At 41.2% G+C, this 20,054-nt stretch overlaps 6 protein-coding genes across 6 annotated transcripts; 3 read left to right on the top strand and 3 right to left on the bottom strand.

Annotated features, from left to right (window-relative positions):
* Window positions 1-1,149: 1,149 nt before the first annotated feature.
* IL334_006622 (uncharacterized protein) lies at window positions 1,150-4,337 on the top strand (the record flags this gene model as incomplete). The annotated part of the gene is made up of 4 exons (XM_062938321.1): window positions 1,150-2,421; window positions 2,478-2,638; window positions 2,711-2,908; window positions 2,993-4,337. The coding sequence occupies 4 exons, from the start codon at window positions 1,150-1,152 to the stop codon at window positions 4,335-4,337; spliced, it is 2,976 nt and encodes a 991-aa protein (XP_062794372.1).
* A 524-nt stretch (window positions 4,338-4,861) lies between these two features.
* IL334_006623 (uncharacterized protein) lies at window positions 4,862-8,700 on the bottom strand (the record flags this gene model as incomplete). The annotated part of the gene is made up of 16 exons (XM_062938322.1): window positions 4,862-4,887; window positions 4,970-5,257; window positions 5,357-5,418; window positions 5,517-5,662; window positions 5,744-5,867; window positions 5,953-6,192; window positions 6,283-6,433; window positions 6,496-6,631; window positions 6,686-6,751; window positions 6,820-7,114; window positions 7,189-7,273; window positions 7,368-7,467; window positions 7,538-7,651; window positions 7,760-7,982; window positions 8,101-8,520; window positions 8,600-8,700. The coding sequence occupies 16 exons, from the start codon at window positions 8,698-8,700 to the stop codon at window positions 4,862-4,864; spliced, it is 2,577 nt and encodes an 858-aa protein (XP_062794373.1).
* A 641-nt stretch (window positions 8,701-9,341) lies between these two features.
* On the bottom strand, window positions 9,342-10,476 carry IL334_006624 (uncharacterized protein; the record flags this gene model as incomplete). Its single annotated transcript, XM_062938323.1, has 4 exons — window positions 9,342-9,551; window positions 9,674-9,911; window positions 10,092-10,341; window positions 10,440-10,476. The coding sequence occupies 4 exons, from the start codon at window positions 10,474-10,476 to the stop codon at window positions 9,342-9,344; spliced, it is 735 nt and encodes a 244-aa protein (XP_062794374.1).
* Window positions 10,477-11,134: 658 nt separating this feature from the next.
* IL334_006625 (uncharacterized protein) lies at window positions 11,135-12,436 on the top strand (the record flags this gene model as incomplete). The annotated part of the gene is made up of 2 exons (XM_062938324.1): window positions 11,135-11,517; window positions 11,668-12,436. The coding sequence occupies 2 exons, from the start codon at window positions 11,135-11,137 to the stop codon at window positions 12,434-12,436; spliced, it is 1,152 nt and encodes a 383-aa protein (XP_062794375.1).
* A 3,126-nt stretch (window positions 12,437-15,562) lies between these two features.
* Window positions 15,563-18,014, top strand: IL334_006626 (uncharacterized protein; the record flags this gene model as incomplete). Its single annotated transcript, XM_062938325.1, has 7 exons — window positions 15,563-15,618; window positions 15,791-15,864; window positions 15,931-15,994; window positions 16,081-16,365; window positions 16,460-16,618; window positions 16,751-17,169; window positions 17,254-18,014. 7 exons carry the CDS (start codon window positions 15,563-15,565, stop codon window positions 18,012-18,014), a joined length of 1,818 nt encoding a protein of 605 aa, XP_062794376.1.
* Window positions 18,015-18,428: 414 nt separating this feature from the next.
* IL334_006627 (uncharacterized protein) lies at window positions 18,429-19,517 on the bottom strand (the record flags this gene model as incomplete). The annotated part of the gene is made up of 2 exons (XM_062938326.1): window positions 18,429-19,297; window positions 19,391-19,517. The coding sequence occupies 2 exons, from the start codon at window positions 19,515-19,517 to the stop codon at window positions 18,429-18,431; spliced, it is 996 nt and encodes a 331-aa protein (XP_062794377.1).
* Window positions 19,518-20,054: the final 537 nt, after the last annotated feature.

Consider the following 20,054-nt stretch of genomic DNA (forward strand, 5'->3'; position numbering starts at 1 on the left):
ATTTATAGTGTAGGTAACTGATAACGGATTGAGCCAGTATGCTCTAGCTGAAGGCAAGATACGTATTGACAAGAGACAGAAAATGGAACACACAGATAGGTAGTACAGAGGCTAGATGTGAACTTGGATAGAGATCGAGTCGATGTTGTACAATATTGACAGCGATGCAATATGGATGTAGATGAATGATGAGTTAGATCATGATCTTCAACGCTTCCCAAATTGCATTGATTACATAGAGTTTGACATCCACGTGGTCGGTATACATTTTGAAATACGTCACACAGACATCCACAGGGTTTTTTACTTTCTCGGTGCCTTGTTCTTATTGTTTCCTTTCCCTTTTTCCCACTGTTTAGGGCCGCGCAGTAGAATTTGTAATGGGAGTTCCTAATGAAGCATTACAAATGGGCTTAAACATCATCGTGATGACACTACAAACCGTCTCTAATGGCAGGGGAACGCATCGTCTATACCCCGTGACTTTGTGATTACCGGGCCGAAAGAGATCACATAAAGAAAGAGGAAGAGGCAAAGAGGGGAGGGAGGGAAAGCAGGGCATAGGAAAATAAGACAAGATTGGGGGGGAGGGGAGTGGGGAGGGGGGGATTACGAGCATAGGTAGCCAGTGAGTTAGTAAATAGAATAGTCAGCGTAAGCGTACCGTATATCCCGAAGAACACATAACTACGCCGACATATACAGTGGTGGTCCATTGGTGGAAATGGATACCATGATCTGAGAGACAAACCAAACCCCCGTTAATTGCTCCATACATCATCCATTCAACCACCACTTTCTTGTCTATAGCTATTCTATTCTTTTCCTTCTCTGTTGTGCATATACATTTCTTGGACCGGCATTCGATCCTGAAGATTACACTCAGGCCCAAAGGACCACCTTCACGTTGTCCCACTCCATTCCACATCACTCGGAAATCGGATCTCCGCCGTTGGACGATTACAATCTCCATCACAGTACTTCTTTGATATTCGATAATACATCCATTGTGATCAATACATCACTCAACAATCAAGGAGTATCGTTTCCATACCCAGGACAGCGTGCACAGGCTACGGATCCCTTTTGATTGCTTGTAGCTCAGTTGAGAGAACTAGGTCTGGAAAGGTCAGATTTACAAATTAGAACATGTCTCGATTATTAAGGGGTTTTGGTACTCCTAAGCAAGGCAACAACAAAGATTCATCCTCGAACGGAACAAGATCATCGAACAATAATAATAATAATAATCAAACATCAAATGAACCAGTAGAGATTGCCGATCTAGCGATCAATACGAAATTCATCGCTCGTGCAGGTCTCAACAATAAAGACAAGGATGCTGTTGGTGAAAAAGAATTATTGTTCGGATTAGAAAATTTTGGTAATACATGTTACTGTAATTCTGTTATTCAAGCATTATATTCATGTGAAGCATTTCGACAATTTGTTGAATCTTATCCAGATGCCAAACCACCTTTAACAGCAATCGCACCTTCACCTGATAAAGATGGTAAATCAATGGTACCAATATTGAATGGATTCGGTGGTGGTGGTCCATTAAGTCCTCAAATATCTAAAGGTAATCCATTTGAATCACCTTCTTTTTCGACAAATCAAACTTCGGGGGGTTTAGGTACACCAGGAAGTCCAATGACTCCAGGTGCAGGTGGAAAAGAAAAAAGATCTTGGACAAGTTTAGGTAGAAGACCAACTAATCAAGGTTCTGGTGTAGGTGGTAATTCTTTACCTACTTTAAGTGCTTTACAAATCTCTCAACAGCAAAATCAAAATCAGAATCAACCCACTTCACCTACTTTAGAAGATCCAAAATCTAATTGGAAAACACCAGAACCCAATCCAAACCAATCTCCTCCGTCTGTCTTTCAAACCATTCAAACTCTTTTCAACCATCTGACAAATGCACCACCTCATCAACCTTTACCCAAAAAAGAAACAAAAAACGGTGATGGAGAAGCTCAAACTGCTTCTCTCTTGCCTGGTGCCCCAGTCCCTACGGAAGCTGCTCCAGGAAGTCCAACGCCATCACTCACGACTTCAAGTAATCCAAACGCGCCTCAAGGTCCTCCTTTGCTAGCTTCCTTGCCTCCCCCTTCGGCCGCCAGAGGTGGTGGGCCTTGGCAAGCAGGTAAACTGGGAAGGGGTGTAGTCACTCCAGAGGATCTTCTTAGGACAGTCAAGAGAGAAAATGAGATGTTTAGAGGTATGATTCAACAAGATGCTCATGAATTCCTTGGGTGGTTGTTGAATCAAGTAGCGGAAGAGATTGAACTCGTTGACAGACACTTGAAAACGTCCGGACAACAAGCTAATCATGGTAAAGGACCTGGAAAGACATTTGTTCAGAGCTTGTTTGAAGGTATCCTCACCAATGAAACGAGATGTCTGAGTTGCGAGACTGTGAGTACTGAAATACATCATTTCCTTCTCATGCACGAGCTAATGGCATTTGATAGACTTCGTCTAGAGACGAATTGTTTCTGGATCTTTCCATTGATATAGAACAACATACTTCCGTTACTCATTGTTTAAGACAATTCTCTGCAAGTGAAATGTTATGTCAGAAAAACAAGTTTTACTGTGATTCATGTTGTGGTTTACAAGAAGCTGAGAAGAGGTACGTCCATGTTTCTTGCGTTTTCCTAAGATAGAGTTGAACTATCACTGACTTTTTTTCGCGTATTTGCAGAATGAAAATCAAGAAACTACCTAATATCCTTGCCTTGCACCTGAAGAGATTCAAGTATCAAGAGACAACAGGTCGATACGCTAAATTATTCTATCGAGTTCCGTTCCCTACTCAACTCAGACTACCAAATACCACGGAAGATATGGAAAATCCAGATAGATTATATGAGTTGTTCTCTGTGGTAGTACACATTGGAAAGTGAGTCGATAACTTCCTTTCATTTCTTTCTTCTTGACAGTACATTGTGACTTTGGTATGCAGCTAACCACGTCTTATCTGTAGTGGACCCCATCACGGTCATTACGTGACACTGGTACGGTCTAAGGGTCGATGGATCATGTGTGACGATGAGAACGTTGAACCGATTGACGATGATGACTTATTCCGTTACTTTGGTGATTATCCTTCTGGAGCCGGTTACGTCTTATTTTATCAAGCTGTAGATATGGATCTGGCAAGTCTCGGTCTGAAGGCCCCTACACCGCTTGAACCTGAACAGCAGCCTGAAGTCAGCATCTCATCAACGATCTCAAAGCAGCCTAAAGCGGAATTAAAAGACTTAAAAGAACATCAACTTATCGATTTTTCGGATGAAACTACACCTCCAATCAAACAGGAACAGGAACCTGCTGTATCTGTATCTGTACCTGCACCTTCATCGGTACCAGTAGAAGTTGAAACGCCGACAAAGAAAAGACAACCTCCACCTGCTCCTCCATCTCGACGAACTTCAACCTCGGCTTCACTAACAACCACAACACCTACCAGTACTAGAACCAGACAAAACTCTTTCCCTATTCCACCTACAACAAGAACAGACTCCACGCCAATTTCTACACCCAATGTGAAACCCAATGGAGTTACAGATAGACAATTAGGCTTCGATACTTCTTCACCCGTGAAAACTCCACCTGTACCTCCACCATCCAGAAGAGCTTTATCATCCTTCAGAAACCCTGATTCTCCCACTCCGACTCAATCCCAAACTCAAACTCAAATTCAGACCCAAGGTAATCCATCTTCTAGACCATCAACTTCCGGATCAACCACTTTTGGTGGATTAGGTGTCAATGTACCTAACTCCATGCATGGTACCAATTCCGAAACTGTACAAGGAATACCTAATGGTAACGGATCTGGATCATCGCCCAATACCACCAACACGACAATGTCATCTTCTGTAATCTCAACTTCAACTAATTCAGATGCCACATCTTCTTTACCCAATTCAACGACTTTAGCTAAACCCATTCCGACATCTGTCACGTCCGGACAAACTTCTGGCTCAACGACACTTTCACCTACTCAACAGCCGACTGGAAGTGTACCGAATACATCGATGTCATCTTCAGTCTCTTCATCCAATCTTGGTATCGGATTAGGACGTAAACCCTCGACCTCACAAGGTAATAGAGATAGAACTATATCAGGTTCTTCAACTACAAGCGGCAGTGGTAATAATTACGCAGGTGGAGGTAGTTTGAGCAGAAGATTATCTGGTATGTCAGGTAAATTAGGTAGAAGTGGAAGTATGGCGTTTGGTAAATTTGGTATTGGTAAAAAAGATAAAAATGATAAAATTGGTGAAGAAGAGGGTAATTCGAGTAAGAAAGGTCTATTGAGTTAAGGGATATGAAAGCTGGAAGACAAAAAGTCAAGGATATGACATCGTGGTGTGGTGTGGCGTGGCGATTGATATTCCATAGCGGAAAAATCCGATAATGAGTGGAGGATCTTTGAAAAGGGTTGTTGACCACCCTTGCCAAAAGGAACGAAAAGGTTTCGATTCTTGATCGATTCCACTTATATATATATATTTATTACTTCCTTATTGTGAACATAAAACGAAAAGAAGTTGTACATATTATTTTTTCTTTGATTTGTTCGAGTAATTTAAATTTTATATGATGTTATGTTTTATCTCACACTTGGTTTCAATACCAACTTGTTGCAACGAGGATATTCAATATGGACATTATTCACTGCTGAGGTTTCATCTATTCTTATTCATGCTTCCATTTGGCTGTCACCACTGATCGTTTCTTCTCGGTCTTTTCACGGCTCATAAGAGTATCATCTATCCTGTCTTAGTCAACCTCCGCTTTTGGCTCATGAGAATACTCTTTAGCATCCTCATTCCTTTTGAAGAGTCTAAGCTACTTTTTCAGCTTTCCAGACTAATCAATCCAATCAGCGTAAGGCAAATTCTCGATCTTCTAGACGCCGCGGGGAAGATAGAGCATAAATTATGGAACTTACAAGAAGCATACATATTAACTCTATCGATGGCATTGCCATTCTCTCTAATATCGATAGGTTGTACGTTGAATCCAGCAAATTTGAAACGTTGAATATACCAAGGATATTTAGCAGCGCTTCTCCATACTGCAATTCCACCAATTTTAAGTACTCTGATCATTTCTAGTATCTCATAATCTAATTCAGAACGAAGATGTTCTAAAGACGCTTCAGGTGTAGGATCAAGTGTGTCTGGTGGAATTGACGATGAAGGTGGTAATGGTGTTGAAGGTGGGATAGGATCAAACCCTATACACCCCACACAAAAAAGTCCAAAGTTCAAAATCAACTTCAATCCCTCTCGGTGATCTTCATGATAGTTGCTAGGGAAAAGAGGCAGACACTTACAGTCCATCGAATCCATGACTATGATTTTAGTTAGACTAGCATTTGGTAGTCCACGTAAAACACTCCCAGAGTGGCACCTTGGTCAGCCTTTCTTTTCTTTCGTTTTTGATACAGTACTCGACTAATCACAGTCCATCGAAAGAAGGAGAAAGAAGCTTACTTCAATATAGTATCAGTATGAGATTTTATACCATCAGTAGCTTGACCATTCTTCAATGCTCTAAAACCTTCAGGTTTTAGGAAAGCAGGACATGATGATCGAGTATAACGACCGTTTAAACAAAGTAAGAAGAAATAATTGTCATCCTGTTCATCGAATTCCCAGATCAGAGATCATGTGTCCCACTCCAAACATGGACATGGTCCGGAAAGAACAGCGAAACCTACCTTCAATGTGGTCAATTTCGGGATGGGATCCAGAGTAGCTGTAATGTAATCTTCTACAGAACCATCCTTCAAGAAACAATTCATTTGATTCATCGGTACACCCAAAGCGTGCCAATTGAACAATCTGGAATTGGAACGTGTGGGATTTTAGTATGAATTCAAAGACGATTTATCGGTAACTCGCATGTCTTGAATCAGGTAGTACTCACGGATTGCCCAAGAACAACTTGACCATCCATTTACCTAAGAAAACAGGTCTAATTTTCTTTTTCCAAATTTGATCTTGTTCAGATATAGTAGTGGCTTTGCATATCTTCTTGACATCTCCTCTTACTCCAGATAAGAAGAAAGCAATTTGAGCTAATCTCAATGCCCATCCTGAATATCCACGAAAATAGAAATTCCTTGAAAATTGTGTGTGATGTGAAAGCCAGTATGCGTATGCGTGGCTCCATATCTCATGGTCAGCTACAGACGCTCACTTACGCACAGTGACAGTGTCTCTGTTAACCATTCGTTAATGTTAGGTAAAGACTTACGGAGATAAGTAAGGTGATAATTTAGTGGTCAACAGTTTCTTGAAATTTGGATGTCTACCTTCTCCGAATAACAACCAAAAGTCGTTGTAATCCAAAGCTTTGATTGCTGCTAACTTTAGTTCGAGTATATGACCTTGACAAGGATTCATGTCTATCCCTCACTCATCAGTCACGATCTTTCGTATTGGGGGCATCTGGAAGATAGAGGCTTACCAACAGCATGAATCCTGGCTGGACTAGCGGCCAGAGCGTAATGTAGGACATTGTCACCCGCACTGGTAATAGCTAGAATATGATCGTCCTTGTTAATCTCAAGCTTCTTCACATCGATAGCTGGATCTTCCCATGTCTGGTACGCAAACATCGTCAAATCAGATCTCTTGTCAGAAGCTGCTAGACTTACCCAGCCGTAAATATGTGTTCTGAACTGTTCATGTACCTTTTCTTCAAGATATGGTACTCGCCAAGCCTATCCCCGCCAAGTTTACATTATCAGCTTTGGTTATACTTACGTTCGCTATGGTGATGAACGCTGACCTTTTTCAAGTGATAATGAAATGGACTTAATGGCGCACCGGCATCGACCAAAGTCTGCTCCATAACGACTTGGTCATTTTCTCTAAGTTCCAAATAAGGTTTGACTGCACTAGGACCTAAATCCAGATTTGGCATACTGAAAGTATCAGGAGAAGGGAACGGTGGATTTCCAAACGGTGATATAGGAGTTAATAATCCTGCGTTGTTCAGTCCTTTCTGATTACCTGCGTCTTCTTTAAATGATTGAAGAGTCAAAGAAGCATCTCTACCTCTTGAACATCCCACAAAAACATAGCTATTCAATCGGGAAAATTAGTTCATTTCCCCTTTCAATATTTACTGTACTGTCACGGGAGGCAAGATACTGACTATGGAATTTGGATGAACCATGAATTCAAGAAATTGTTACGAGCATTATATGTTTTGATAGTACCCATTTTATATTCGAGGTAATCTAGAACGATAAATTCATTCATTCAATCAGACAATTCCATTTGGCAATTGATCTGAGTACTAGATTGTCCACTCGCCGCAAAATGAGCACTCACCTCTTCTTGATGCATGAAGATTCACTCCATCAAATGAGAACCAACATTCCCAAAACCATTTAGCCATCCATGATACCCTTTTACTTGCCGTTCCAATTGCCTATCAATCGACCGTTGATTCAATTCCATGGATACCTTTACGCCCTTCCTCTATATGATCTGAGACTCACTCTTTCTTTGTTACCGCTATCTCTTGAAGTATAGAAATCCACTACTCCCATTAAACCTCTTTGTGGATCAAGTACTTGATCACATCTATCTAAAAGTCGATAAAACGGCGGAATCTGTTAATCTCTTCTGGTCAGCTATACTCATGCCTGATATATGTATCTCATGGCATAGTACACTGCGTGATATGCCGAATTACTAGGACTAGAAAGTCAACCACTCACCATGGAAAGTGAATAACTCATGGTAATAGCTCTTATACTACCTCTAGGATCCATTTCACCATTTTCCCATTCTGGTAAAATAAAATTACTAGCATCTTGACATAAAACATGAACGTTTTTCCATCCTCTACTTCTGATTCTCGCTCTTGCTATTTCCAATAAAGGTTCACATAAATCAATCAGGTATATCGAATCGAAATATGTTAAAGGGAGGTATTCGTCCCTACGTATCCAAAGAGTCAAACAAGATGTTAGCCCTTCGAACGTCTATTGTCAGTTTGAATCATTTAATCCCAGCTTCGAGATATAACATTGGGATGAATGAAAAGTCAATCACTAACATTTTCTCAATATTCCAACCTGTTCCACCGCCCAGATCAACCCAAATCTTTTTCTGTTTCGTTGTATTTCCTGTGTTGCCTCTTTGTAGAGGTTCAGGCTGAGCTTTCAAATGAGCTGCAAGAAGTTGTAACATATTTTCTCTACCTTTTAATAATGTATTTCTCGTAGAATCGTATAAATCGGCTTGACCAGAATAGAAATGATCTAATTTGGCTTTATGTGGATCTTGACTTTTGTCATTCAGAGTACCCTTGGAGTCGGTATTAGGAAGGAACGGTTTGATGAAGCAATTGTAAGCGAATCGGATCGGTATAGATAATCTAGTATATAATAACAAAGGTAATAACAATAAAGGTAAACAGTATTTTAACATTGATGGGAGGATAGAAGCTAATTCTTCCATCTTATGCTGCACTGTTCTATTCGATTCAATCAGAACCTCAGCTGAATTCAAGAATGTTCCTCATCTCACAGAGAGCCCGAGACAGAATAACTTACTTGCTGGATAATACTGTTGTTCCAGCTCCAATCAACATTATAGAACCTATCTTACCTAATGTAGGTGTATGGTTGACTTTGGTAGCAGTGTTGACTGTCATCTCGACTTATCAGATTGGACTGATTCGCTTGGATTAATACCGTTTGGTGATATCTTTAACGAAATTATGTTGGCCTTGTCCGTTGACGAACAAATGACTTCAACATCTCTTCAGAATAACTTAGACTATACAATCTGGCTTCACATCTGCTCGAATTCTCGGTCCGAAGCAGACGCCTCAACCAAGCTTAGACTGTGATACTGTGCGCTAGTTGGATTCAGCTCTCGTGCATGTGTCTGACTCCTTCGTCTGGTTGCAGTCGAAGATGAACGTGTGTTGTAAATGATAAGAACGTGTTACGGGATGGGCCAGTCAAGTGGCAAAAAGCAAGCGCGTCGGAAGAACATTAGATCTATAACTCGTAACTCGTTTTTGATTTCTGTTTTTTTAAAGAAACGTTTATCACTTTCACCGAAGAACGAGTCCATTCTCGCTAGGTGAGGTGGTATCATCACACTCCGCTCGTGATGCGATCACTACATTTGAGGTGTCATTTCTCTTCTTCTGCTTGTATCAGATCGAACAGATTGGTTTTTTCTTGCGTTATACATGATAACATACATAATCCGTATGAAGAGAGACTGTCTATTGTATATACGTATAAATATTAATGGTAAATTCAGAGCCCAGAGCTCACAGATCTATATCCAATCTTGAGCCATCTGCCTTAATGTAGCATTTTCGATAACGCCTTGATGATCTCTTTGATCCCATCCCTTACCTTGCGCTAAACCTACACATGCTACAGCTAATTCTGATGCTGGAATGATCATCGAGGGCATCACAACGCCAAAAACCGATCCGAAAACTCTCGAGGCACTTCTCATCAAGAAGCCCTGTCGAGGTAGATGCTAAAGGACGTCGAATTGAAAGATATCATTATGTGCTTTGTGCCTGGTATCATATGCTGGACGGACCAAGATATGGGGTAGAAAGCCGAGTTCCAGATTAGGATATCTCGATGTCTACTCACCTCGGCAGTGGGCATTATACCTCCAGGTCTGATGGAAGCTACTTCGAATCCTTGATTTTTCTCACTGAATTCCAATAAATCTTTTTCTGTTCTACCTTTGATTTTAGAGAAGATCGCGTATCCTTTTTCATCCTGTCTTGCTCCTTCTCCAGACATGAAGATGAATCTGAATGGTTTATCTTTCGTACCAATCGTAGAAAACGCTTTAGCAGCTGTCAGTGTATAATTATGGGTGATCCTATGACGAATGAAGATGATATCAGTGCAGTCCGACTACATCCAGACAAAGGTTGTTAGGAAACATCGGTGATGTTGTATCTGGTAATCGAGAAAAAGGAGTCGCTCGGACAAGATTGATTGTTGGTCTTACTATAGTTGACATCGGAGTTGGAATTGGAAACCGAGAACCAAGACTCACTTGATATATTCGTCTTTCTTAACTTGAGTTTGACTGATTCCCAAGGCCCAGATACAACTGAGGTACCCTTCTTTCTTCAAGTCATCTATTAAGCTAGTAGGTATCTCATCAAAACCTTTTGGATATTCGGATGAAGGTAATTGGATGAATTTGATTTTGGAAGATGTTTCAAAAGGTGGTTTCCTAGATAAAACAGCTATTGATGATATCGTCGGAGACGCAATGGCTGCTGTTAACACTGCTGAGCCAGCTATAAATTCGGATTGAATCGCATATCAGTTTTTGCCCCTTTCGTTATACCACCTGGTAACGATATGATGTTATGTCAATTGGTTGTTCGTCACTCACCATTACCTGTTACTCCGGTTACAATTACTTTGGACATATCAAGTGGTATGACTGGTTTCTAGTGGATTGAGAGGAATTGTGCGTGTTCACAGAATGTTCAGATGAGCACTCGCTTCTCCTTTATATATGTGCTGAATGGTAACAGGCCAGGAAGACGATAGCATTCGCGCCTGCCCGCCGGAGAATGAATGCAAAAGTGCACTGCAATCACTTGCATTGATTTGTTTGGGCAGTCGATAACACACCATGCCCGTCGGGCACTGAGCAGGAAACAGCATCGGCCATCATTTTCTGACTTTGTATCACTGAAACCTCCACTTTGACAGCAGCGGTAAGCAACTATGGGAAAACTAGAATTAGCAGCCGACCCAACGTCAAGCATCCAATCCGCTTCCTGATAGCTTATGCGTCAAAGCAATATCACTTGAGCGCATACAACACGTATTGGACGTTCCCTAATCAACAGATGGCATTGCATGACGCATCGTGAAGATGCCTATAACTTGGTAACTACGAATACGCGTTGAATGCATTTTTACAGTCATATAACAAAAGATATCATGACGTGGAAGATTGCATATAATGTTTTGGTTTTATGAGTTGAACTCTCTGCTCTCGTTGGTAATCTATAGCATCAATCGTCAAAAACTCTTCACACTCGATCATGTTATACAGTTCAGCTCGTTAATATCAAAATGACAAACGATCTGGTGTCGGGATCTATTGCCCAATCGTCCTCTTCGATAGGCTTTCATGGAGATACATCTGAACATCAAGTTTCCGACTTGTCTTCCTTGTATGACTATTCGATGAAGTCGGATCCTCAAATCCTACTAATCCTAGTTGGCTTACCTGGTTCCGGAAAGACGACATTCTCAGAAGCATTAGCAAGCCAATCACGAGAGATCACGAATGACCATCAACAAGTAGAGCAGAAGAATCAGAAGGTCAGACGATGGATAAGGGCATCTCAGGACGAAGCGCCAAATCGAAGGAGACAAGAATGTGAATCTAGAGTCAAATGGGGATTGGATAGTGGATATAACGTAGTTGTTGATAGAGTAGATTTCGATCCTGTGTACGTCTTGACTTTTTTCTCTGATTTCCCCCATTTTGCCCCTCCCTATCTGATGACTGAAAGCCGGCGAATTAAGAACTGATAAGGGATCGAACGAGTATCTTATATTGAGCTGACGTGATTTTTTTTTTGAACGAAAAATGGAAATAGTCAAAGAAGTCATTTCATCTCAATTGCAGATACGTATACACCCAAACCCAAGATATACTGTTTAATCTTAATTGTATCGAATATAACATTAGAGAAAAGGTTGCTCAATAGACCTGATCATCCCACTATACCAAATTTCGAAACTGGTTTAAGGGTACTTCGTCAGATGGGTCCTCAATATCAACCTCCTTCATGTGAACAAGGTGGAAGTGAAGGATTTGATAAGATTCTAGAACTACAAGAAATCGATCAACCTCTTCAAGGTATTTGGACGGCCAATGATATTCAACGAGTTTTAGAGAGAATAGAGTTTCAAGGGAGAAATGAAATTGGTCATAGAATGATTATACCGTCCACAACAAATGTAATCCATAGAGGAAGAGGAAATGGAAGAGGTCAATGGACAAGAGGAAGGGGTACATCCACCACAGGTTGGAATGATCGAAGAGGAAATGATTGGAGTAGAGGAAGAGGCGGAATATATTCGAATTCAAATATTAGTTATCCCTCAAGTGCAGGTGAAGAGACACTTACAATGAATGAAAATTCAAATTGGATAAGAAGCAAGCCATCAGAGACAGCAGAAACGATCGATGGACCTAGGCAAGGGAGCGGCTATGGTCATAGCCACGATCAACCTAATAGCCATAGGAATTACCAGCCTCAAAGACTCGGCAAACAATGTGATGATCAACCATATATAATTCCGCAATATCCAAGCCAGCCTGCCAATCCACCTACTGAGCGCACGAATTCATTCAACAATTAGTACGGTCCGTTACGAACTTTCACGACCCACAAGCAAGCATAAACATGGGAATGTACGACGCGCAAAATCTGCACGGAGACCTAAGATACCAACCAGTACCTTCTTCCTCGCTGTACCTAAAAACATATCAAATGAAAGTTCCTTTCTTCGTACGTTCATTCTATGCTACTCCTGCGCCGATCTATCACAAAGGAACCACAAAATACATATGATCTACATTACCCAAAATCATAAAATTCGATCCGATGTCGATCATTCTCATAATATTATGTTATGAAGGCGTACAGTTCCTGTTTTTAGATACAGCCGATCAGGAAGGAGATTTTCTACCTTCCATAATCACGTGAGAAGATCGAAAACGCGTGGGAAGGCGTTACTGGCTGTATAAAATTATAGGCACAATTCCTACCTCTCTATCGATGTTTGATATATGCCGTTAAATACATACAATGAATATGCATGACAACGTCAATGAAATTCGATCGACGCAGTACGACCAAAGTGAAAGAGGCGTTTTCGCAGTCCATCATATTAAATAATAGGTTGAGTCAAGCGAAATAAATGAATCCCACGCAAATGAAAATCATAAAGGCTGTGTGGCGTTTTCATCACCCAAAGAGCTGAACAGGAATAAATGAAATTTCACTTGATGACGCAAGACTTGTTGTTATACTCTGTTGCTTACTCGTAGGTTCACTCTTGCAATTACCTACAACTTGTTCACCACACACTTTGACTTTGGCTGAAGGAAATCTGCACATGCTAAGGAGCCTGAAGGATCTCGGATCTTTGTGACAACTCCCGAGTATTTATCGATCCTGAACGGAATTAAAGGTGGATCCCAAAAAGCAGAGAGCGCAGACGGCGCTAAAAGCTGTACAAGATGAAACGATCCGCGGACATCATCGGAATGGGACCAAATCATCTTCCTTGCGAATACTTATACATCCGTCAGAACGCATACATGGGAAAGAAGTGGACCGAACCAGGAACACCGCAATGTGATTATTTTGCAATCCCAGTTGGAAAAGTCAAAGTGCGGCACTGGAATATGCGCTAGGAGAAAAAGCGAAAAACCAAAAGCCAATTGAGATTCCAGCTACACACTAAAGGCTATGTTCTCTTGACATTCGCAAACAAAAACGTTATTTGATCGACTGTGATGGGGGGTTAAACGATACCAGATTTCAGCACAATTGTTGGTTAGATAATCGAACTATGTTTCTCTTCTGCTAGCTTGATTCCCACGCATCACTTTCATATGTTTCTGAAATAATAATTAAATCATTATTGGTTTATCCGTCCTAATCTGATTTCTCTTTGAAATGACATTCATCGACATTTTTCAGGAGTTTAAAATCACTTTTCCCATGTTCGAGATATGACTCGGAGGTAGATCACTAGTACTCCCTTTTACCCCTTCCATGAACTTGTTCTTGTTCCCACCTGCGTCTTACATTTGGGACATTCCTTTCACTCGTGCCCCTGGGATGATGAGAGAGATAGCGGGGGATATTATGTGAATTGTCAAAGGTTAAAGAGATGAAATTCTCCTCGTCCATTTGGTTCCCCTTCCTTTTTACGCCCGTCAGGGCATTACATGATTGACTCCCTGGCAACTGGCAATTCCCCTGTAGCAGATAAAAGTATTTTATTCTGTAAGCCACAAGTGATCTTCGTTTTTCTACTCATCCATCGGGAGTATATGTTGGGTTATGAGAACGAAAACCAGAATGTGTGTCTTACCTTACATGTGATAGCTAGGTATTTACAAATTAACATACAGGATAACGAGAAAATAACCAATTTTATGCATGCCGTATCAAACCTGGGCCCTTTTCCTCGTTCCTTTTGCCTTTCTCTCTCTCTTTCTCTTATTCGGCTTTGCTTTAAACTGAGGTGATCTAGTTCCGCTATTAAGCCGATGAGCAGTCTTTCAAGAAAGAAGGAAGAAAAAGATATTCGGTACCTTAAAAATACATTTTACTTGAACTGAACTGCTGTTTCTGTACTCTGTCCCCTCCTCTCAAAGCAAGGGAAAGGTCAAAAGGGGCAAGGAAATATATGAAAAATAACAAGTGGTGGGATTAACATAATTTAAGAGTACGACGATCGATCGGGGATTGAACAGAAATCAAAGACAGAAGGATGGTTTTATGGGATAAACTTATTTACACTTTCACGGAGAACAGAGTAAAAAGCAAAGCAAAGAAAGAGAGAGAGAGAGAGAGAGAGAGAGAAGAGTGACTTACCTGCTACGTTCATTCGTCATCGTTTGCTTTGTCGTTACTTGTTACTCTATAATTATCTCATGTCCAACTGGAACTGGAATATATCGGGATCACAGAGTTCACACCTACACAGCCAAAGGAAGCATAATTCACAACCGGGTAATTCCAATCCAACGATATCAACATAATCAATAATAATAATTTATCAAAAAGATCCAGAAGATCCCAAAAAAGTCAAGACAAAATTACCACTCTCATACTACTGCTACGGTATATTTATCACAACGCTTCATCACCTATAGTAGTGTATTCCATCATCCAAACATACGAGTCCACTCTGAATCATAATTATAAGCGGATTGCATAATCGCTTTGGTGGGATAATCTCGTTTCTAGACACATATACGCATACGAAGAAGGGAGGCGACGAAATCGTTTATCATCATCATCATCTGAATATAAACACTAAAAAGATCAATTCAAGTCTGGTCGTCGGAATACCCCTTTTTAGATCGGATTCTTCAACCTCTCTGATCTGTTCTTTCTTGGATCTGGATTTAAACTGGTATCACATCTCAAATATAAACAGAAACGCACGGGAAGGGAAAACACAAGAACAGATCCATCCTCAAAAGCGGACGGAGAATATCTCGCCCGTTTAGTGCATTAAAGATATACATTAGACCATTGAGTTATTTTTCTGGAACTTGTTGTGGAGATCATCATCACTATTACCATACCAGCAAATACGCAGTCAGTTGTCAAGATTTCGAATCAAGACTAAATAAGAAGACTAAAGAATACACTTCAGACTATACTACTACTTCTGACACACGTATTTCCCGTTATCAATCAAGCTTCCGCTCGATTCCATGAGTCCTATCAGATATCTCAGATGGGTACTATATTAGATGACAAAGGGAGAAAGCTGTTGAATGCCCTATCGAAACAGTGAGTGAATCATACCAGTATATTCAGGCATTTGACTATCTCTTCGCCGTGACGATGGAGATGAATTTCGACCTGTCATCTTCAGCATTTATTGCGGATATGGGTAATTCGGAGACGGTTGTGATGATTGACATATAATCCACGGGCGCTGACCACACGCATACCACTACAGAACATATACCCTTAGCGTCAAACAGCAACCTGAAAGAGCGAGGTTATGTTCTTACAAAGAAGAGAATGAAACGAGTGAGTGGCATGACATCTGAGATTCACAACATGATAACTGACTATTCAATTCGATGCGGACATCAGTTGATCGGAGACCAGTCGATCCTCCTCCGGTGGTCGAGCTGTCATCTAGTGAACTATCTATCGAGTGAGTACTACCATCTCAATCTGTTATCATCCGTTTGCCTTCCGAGATTACGGCTCATTCGATGACACCCTGCCTCCTTCATGCAGACAATTGTTCGAACGCACATCATTCTTCATAAGAGCAACTATAGTCTCAGCTTCACCCATACAAAGACCGTTCCCAGATCATGGTTTACCATCAGTTCTCGAACCGTACTATCAAGCAGTCAAGACCCCGACAGGCGCAGATGCAACCACAGGAGAAGCGGTGCAGACACCTGAGAAACTTAGATTGTTAGATGGTAAACCTGGCGCTCTTTGTATTTTCGCAAAATTATCTGTCAGAGTTCCAGGTGTTTTCAGGTTGATGTTTACGTTGTACGACACGACAGAGTAAGTCATCTTTCTCTCTGTTCCTCCATTATTTCATTTCTGCTCCAATCAGAAATATAACTGAAATACTCGTACAATAACTTCGTACTGTTAGATCTGGAATCGTCGAATTAGCGAAAACAGTTTCCGAACCATTCGAAGTGTTCTCACCCAAATTATTCAAAGGGATGCATGAGTCCACGCCTCTCACAAGGCACTTAGCTGCTCAAGGGGTTAAAGTTAAGCTTCGGACCGATACCAGTGTCGGTCGACAGTGAGTTATACTTTCCTATTCATCTGACGTAGTCACATTCCTCCAGGCACTGCACATCTTCGCTTATTCAATTCATCGTTATTGAACCTTGGCCACGTCACTTACACGGTTCTGGATTCGATCTCTTTTTAGGAGTACGAGCAGAAGACGAACACCTGCCTCAAACAACAAATCCACATCCTCAGGTAATAAAATCACTTCTGTGGAACAAAAGCCTTCAGCTTCTCCTTCAGGTTCGACTATGCCGTACCCATCTCCTTCTTCCTCTACGCAGCATTCTCCACTTGACAGACCCAGAAATACCACTCATCAAGCATCTTCATCGTCTCGGCAAGCTCACCCACCATCGGCTCTCACATCTAACCGAGCTTTGGTGTGGAGACAGCCGATGGAGTTCTATGGTTACTCAAATACGAATGAGCAGACACATCATTCACACTCACAATCAGCAATCCCTGGACCTGGCCCCTCGACTGTTAGAAAAAGGAGATTTGTTGATGATGGATTGATCCCTTCGTTGAAAGAGATCACTGCAAGATATGATTTTACTCGTGAGCACGAATGCGTTTTTCGAAAAGCCTCATTCACACAAGGTTCGATCGAATCGTTTACTTATTTATTTCTCGTCACTATAGCCACGCCTCCAGCCACGGACTTAGCAGCATTCTCTTTATCAAGGTCCTCACCTCATCCACACGACTCTAACTACCGATCGCACTCCAGGCAGACCTCACCTTCGGCAACTGCTGTGTATCGGGCATCACCTTCCTCCCCTTTTGCAAATCAACGACAGATTCGCCCTTCAACAAACCCCTCTCAATCGTCCACCCACCGGTCGTCCGATGGCTCATCGCAACCACGCCTCAACCATAATTCGTCAGAATCCTCATTCACCTCGACGAACAATTCAGCGTTTTCTTCATTGAGCAGTCGATCAACTGCATCGAGTTCCACTTCTTCAACCGTACCTTCACCCTTGCCAAGATTGAACTTGGGTCCTGGTGATGATGGTATACCAAGGTTACCATTACCGACTTTATCTTCCTCAAGCAATCGCGGAGTACAACTACCCGCAACCTTTGTTCCACCGAGTGTCAATCAGATACTGGACAGATTCCCAAGTTCCGGTTCATCCAATCCGACCACTTCATATGATAGATCAAACATCTCTCCCAGATTACCAGCCAATAGTAATATTTCGCCATTCGGCGTGTCGTCGGATTCTGAATACGGATCATCTTCACCGCGGGAAGGAGTCGGTTATTTCAATCTGCATGCTAATGGTGGAAATAGGAATGCAGGCTCTGCAGGAAGAAATTTGCCTCCACCGATGACGCTACCTCCCATCAGACCATTGGGAGGGGATGAAAGGTCCGGTGATATCGGTAGATCTTGAGTTCAAAATCAAAATACAACCACTAATAAAAAAACGCACGAACGCTTAAAAGACCACTTTTTCGCTATTGCAACAGTTTCATCTTCATCTTTTTCGGTATCTGGTATATCTCTTTCAATGTATCCTTTGTATGTTTTATCTAATAGGTTGTTTTGGTCATCATAAACGATGGGGGGGGATAAGAATGAAAATGAGACGACCAAATTTTGAGAAATGCGAAACAGATGTCATTTAAGGGAGTAATTCCAATGAACATAATAACCATGAACAGTGTTCAACGTATACGATGTCATGCTATGCATTGAAGTTATCATATCTGTTGAAAGAGCTTCTGTAACGAAAAACACATGCTTTAACCAAATAATCGTCGCCTTTTCTTCTGTTTTCTGAAACTACGTCTATATACTATATCCCTCAATTCACTTTTCTCCCTTTGGCAACCCGATCTAATATTGATTTTCTATTTTGATCCCATTTCATTCTATCCAAGCTTAACCAATGACCTTTCCAACCCAATAGGCCTATTTTGACAGGCTCTTCCAAATCCGATTGATCAATCTCGACATTAGATAATCTTTCAAACCCAACTTGATTTAGATATTTATCATCCGAAAATGGTTTAGTCTGTATGATAACTTGTTCAATATCCTTGGAGGTAAACGCTTGATCTAAAGCTGCGAGTAACAGGTCTAGAGAAATGCCAGATTGTCTATATGGTGAATCGACCTCGAGGTGTCTGATCTGTATCATGTTTTTGCGGGTCGGATCACTGTCGACAGAGGCAATTGGAACTGATTTGTTGGTATCTATGTTTCTTCTACGAACATTTCTGTGATTGTCAAGTATGCTCTTATTGTTCATCGTAGTGGTCTCAGTCTTGGTATTCGAGATAGATTGATATTTAATTTGACCTTCTTCTTCACCTAAAACTGAATCCAATGATTTTCCAGGATTCGATTGATCAATCAAGATGACACCTACAATCTCTTCTTTGTGAATGAACACCCAGCCTGAATTACCCTTACGGTCGAAGCTGGAAGTAGAGTAATACTGATACAATCGAATTAAATCTTCTCCGCCTATTACCTTTCTCAGTAAAGCTGTGAACCTAGGTCTGTGAATGTATTCTGCTATTCCCAAAAAAGGTAGAGTAATAAGACAAGGCCCAATCAATGGTGTAAAATATGATAATGGATTCGATGAATCTGCTTTGAAAGACATTACTTGATTTAACAAATGACCCAAAACCAGTATAAGTATGATGATACCAGGATGAGTTATAACTATATTTGATTGATTCGTAATTAGCTGACTGCTTTATGATAAAATCGTGTAGAACACAGAGAGACATAGTTTTACATTGGGGGTGAACTCACATTTGTTATTGGCTTGAGCTATACCTTCCATCACTCCTTGTCCAATCAACATCTTGACTATCTTCTCGTCAGAACTCTCAAGTGGTCGAACGTGATCGCCTTGAATGTTTGCGACGGGGCGTTGCATAATCGTATCAGACATGCTGGAGGAAGAGGTGGGAAATGAGAAGAGGAACAATGTCGTGTGATCTGTTATTTCTCCCAAAGTACTGTTATTGCATTATATAAGAAGAACTTTGAACATTATTTTTTCAACAGAACTAATCAAAATATGATCAAATAGATGTCAAGCTAAGATCCCAAGAATAGATCGCACGTGCGTGAAAGGGACTTTATGAATTCGTCGATCAAGGCACGGTTTCTCTCCAGGCTCGCTCAATGATTACGTATGCGAACGAAGACCGGAGCTGTGGACGGAGATTTGTCCTGATGTCCGAGATCGCGTTGAAATGTAGAGAGCAGAGATTGGAGGGAGACGCGTGAACAGTGAACAAAAGTTGCAATGTTGAGAAGAATCAAAGCAATCAAGTATTGGGATGTGCGTCCTTCATTCTTGGCAGATGACCACTCGATAATCAGCCTTCACCGACTACTGTACCACCCGACCTATCCCGCGAAGGCGACCATCAGGCCACTCACATAAGTTCTGTATTTCAAATCCTCA

The sequence above is a fragment of the Kwoniella shivajii genome, chromosome 9, assembly GCF_035658355.1.
Source record: "Kwoniella shivajii chromosome 9, complete sequence".
In the NCBI taxonomy this organism is placed as follows: Eukaryota; Fungi; Basidiomycota; class Tremellomycetes; order Tremellales; family Cryptococcaceae; genus Kwoniella; species Kwoniella shivajii.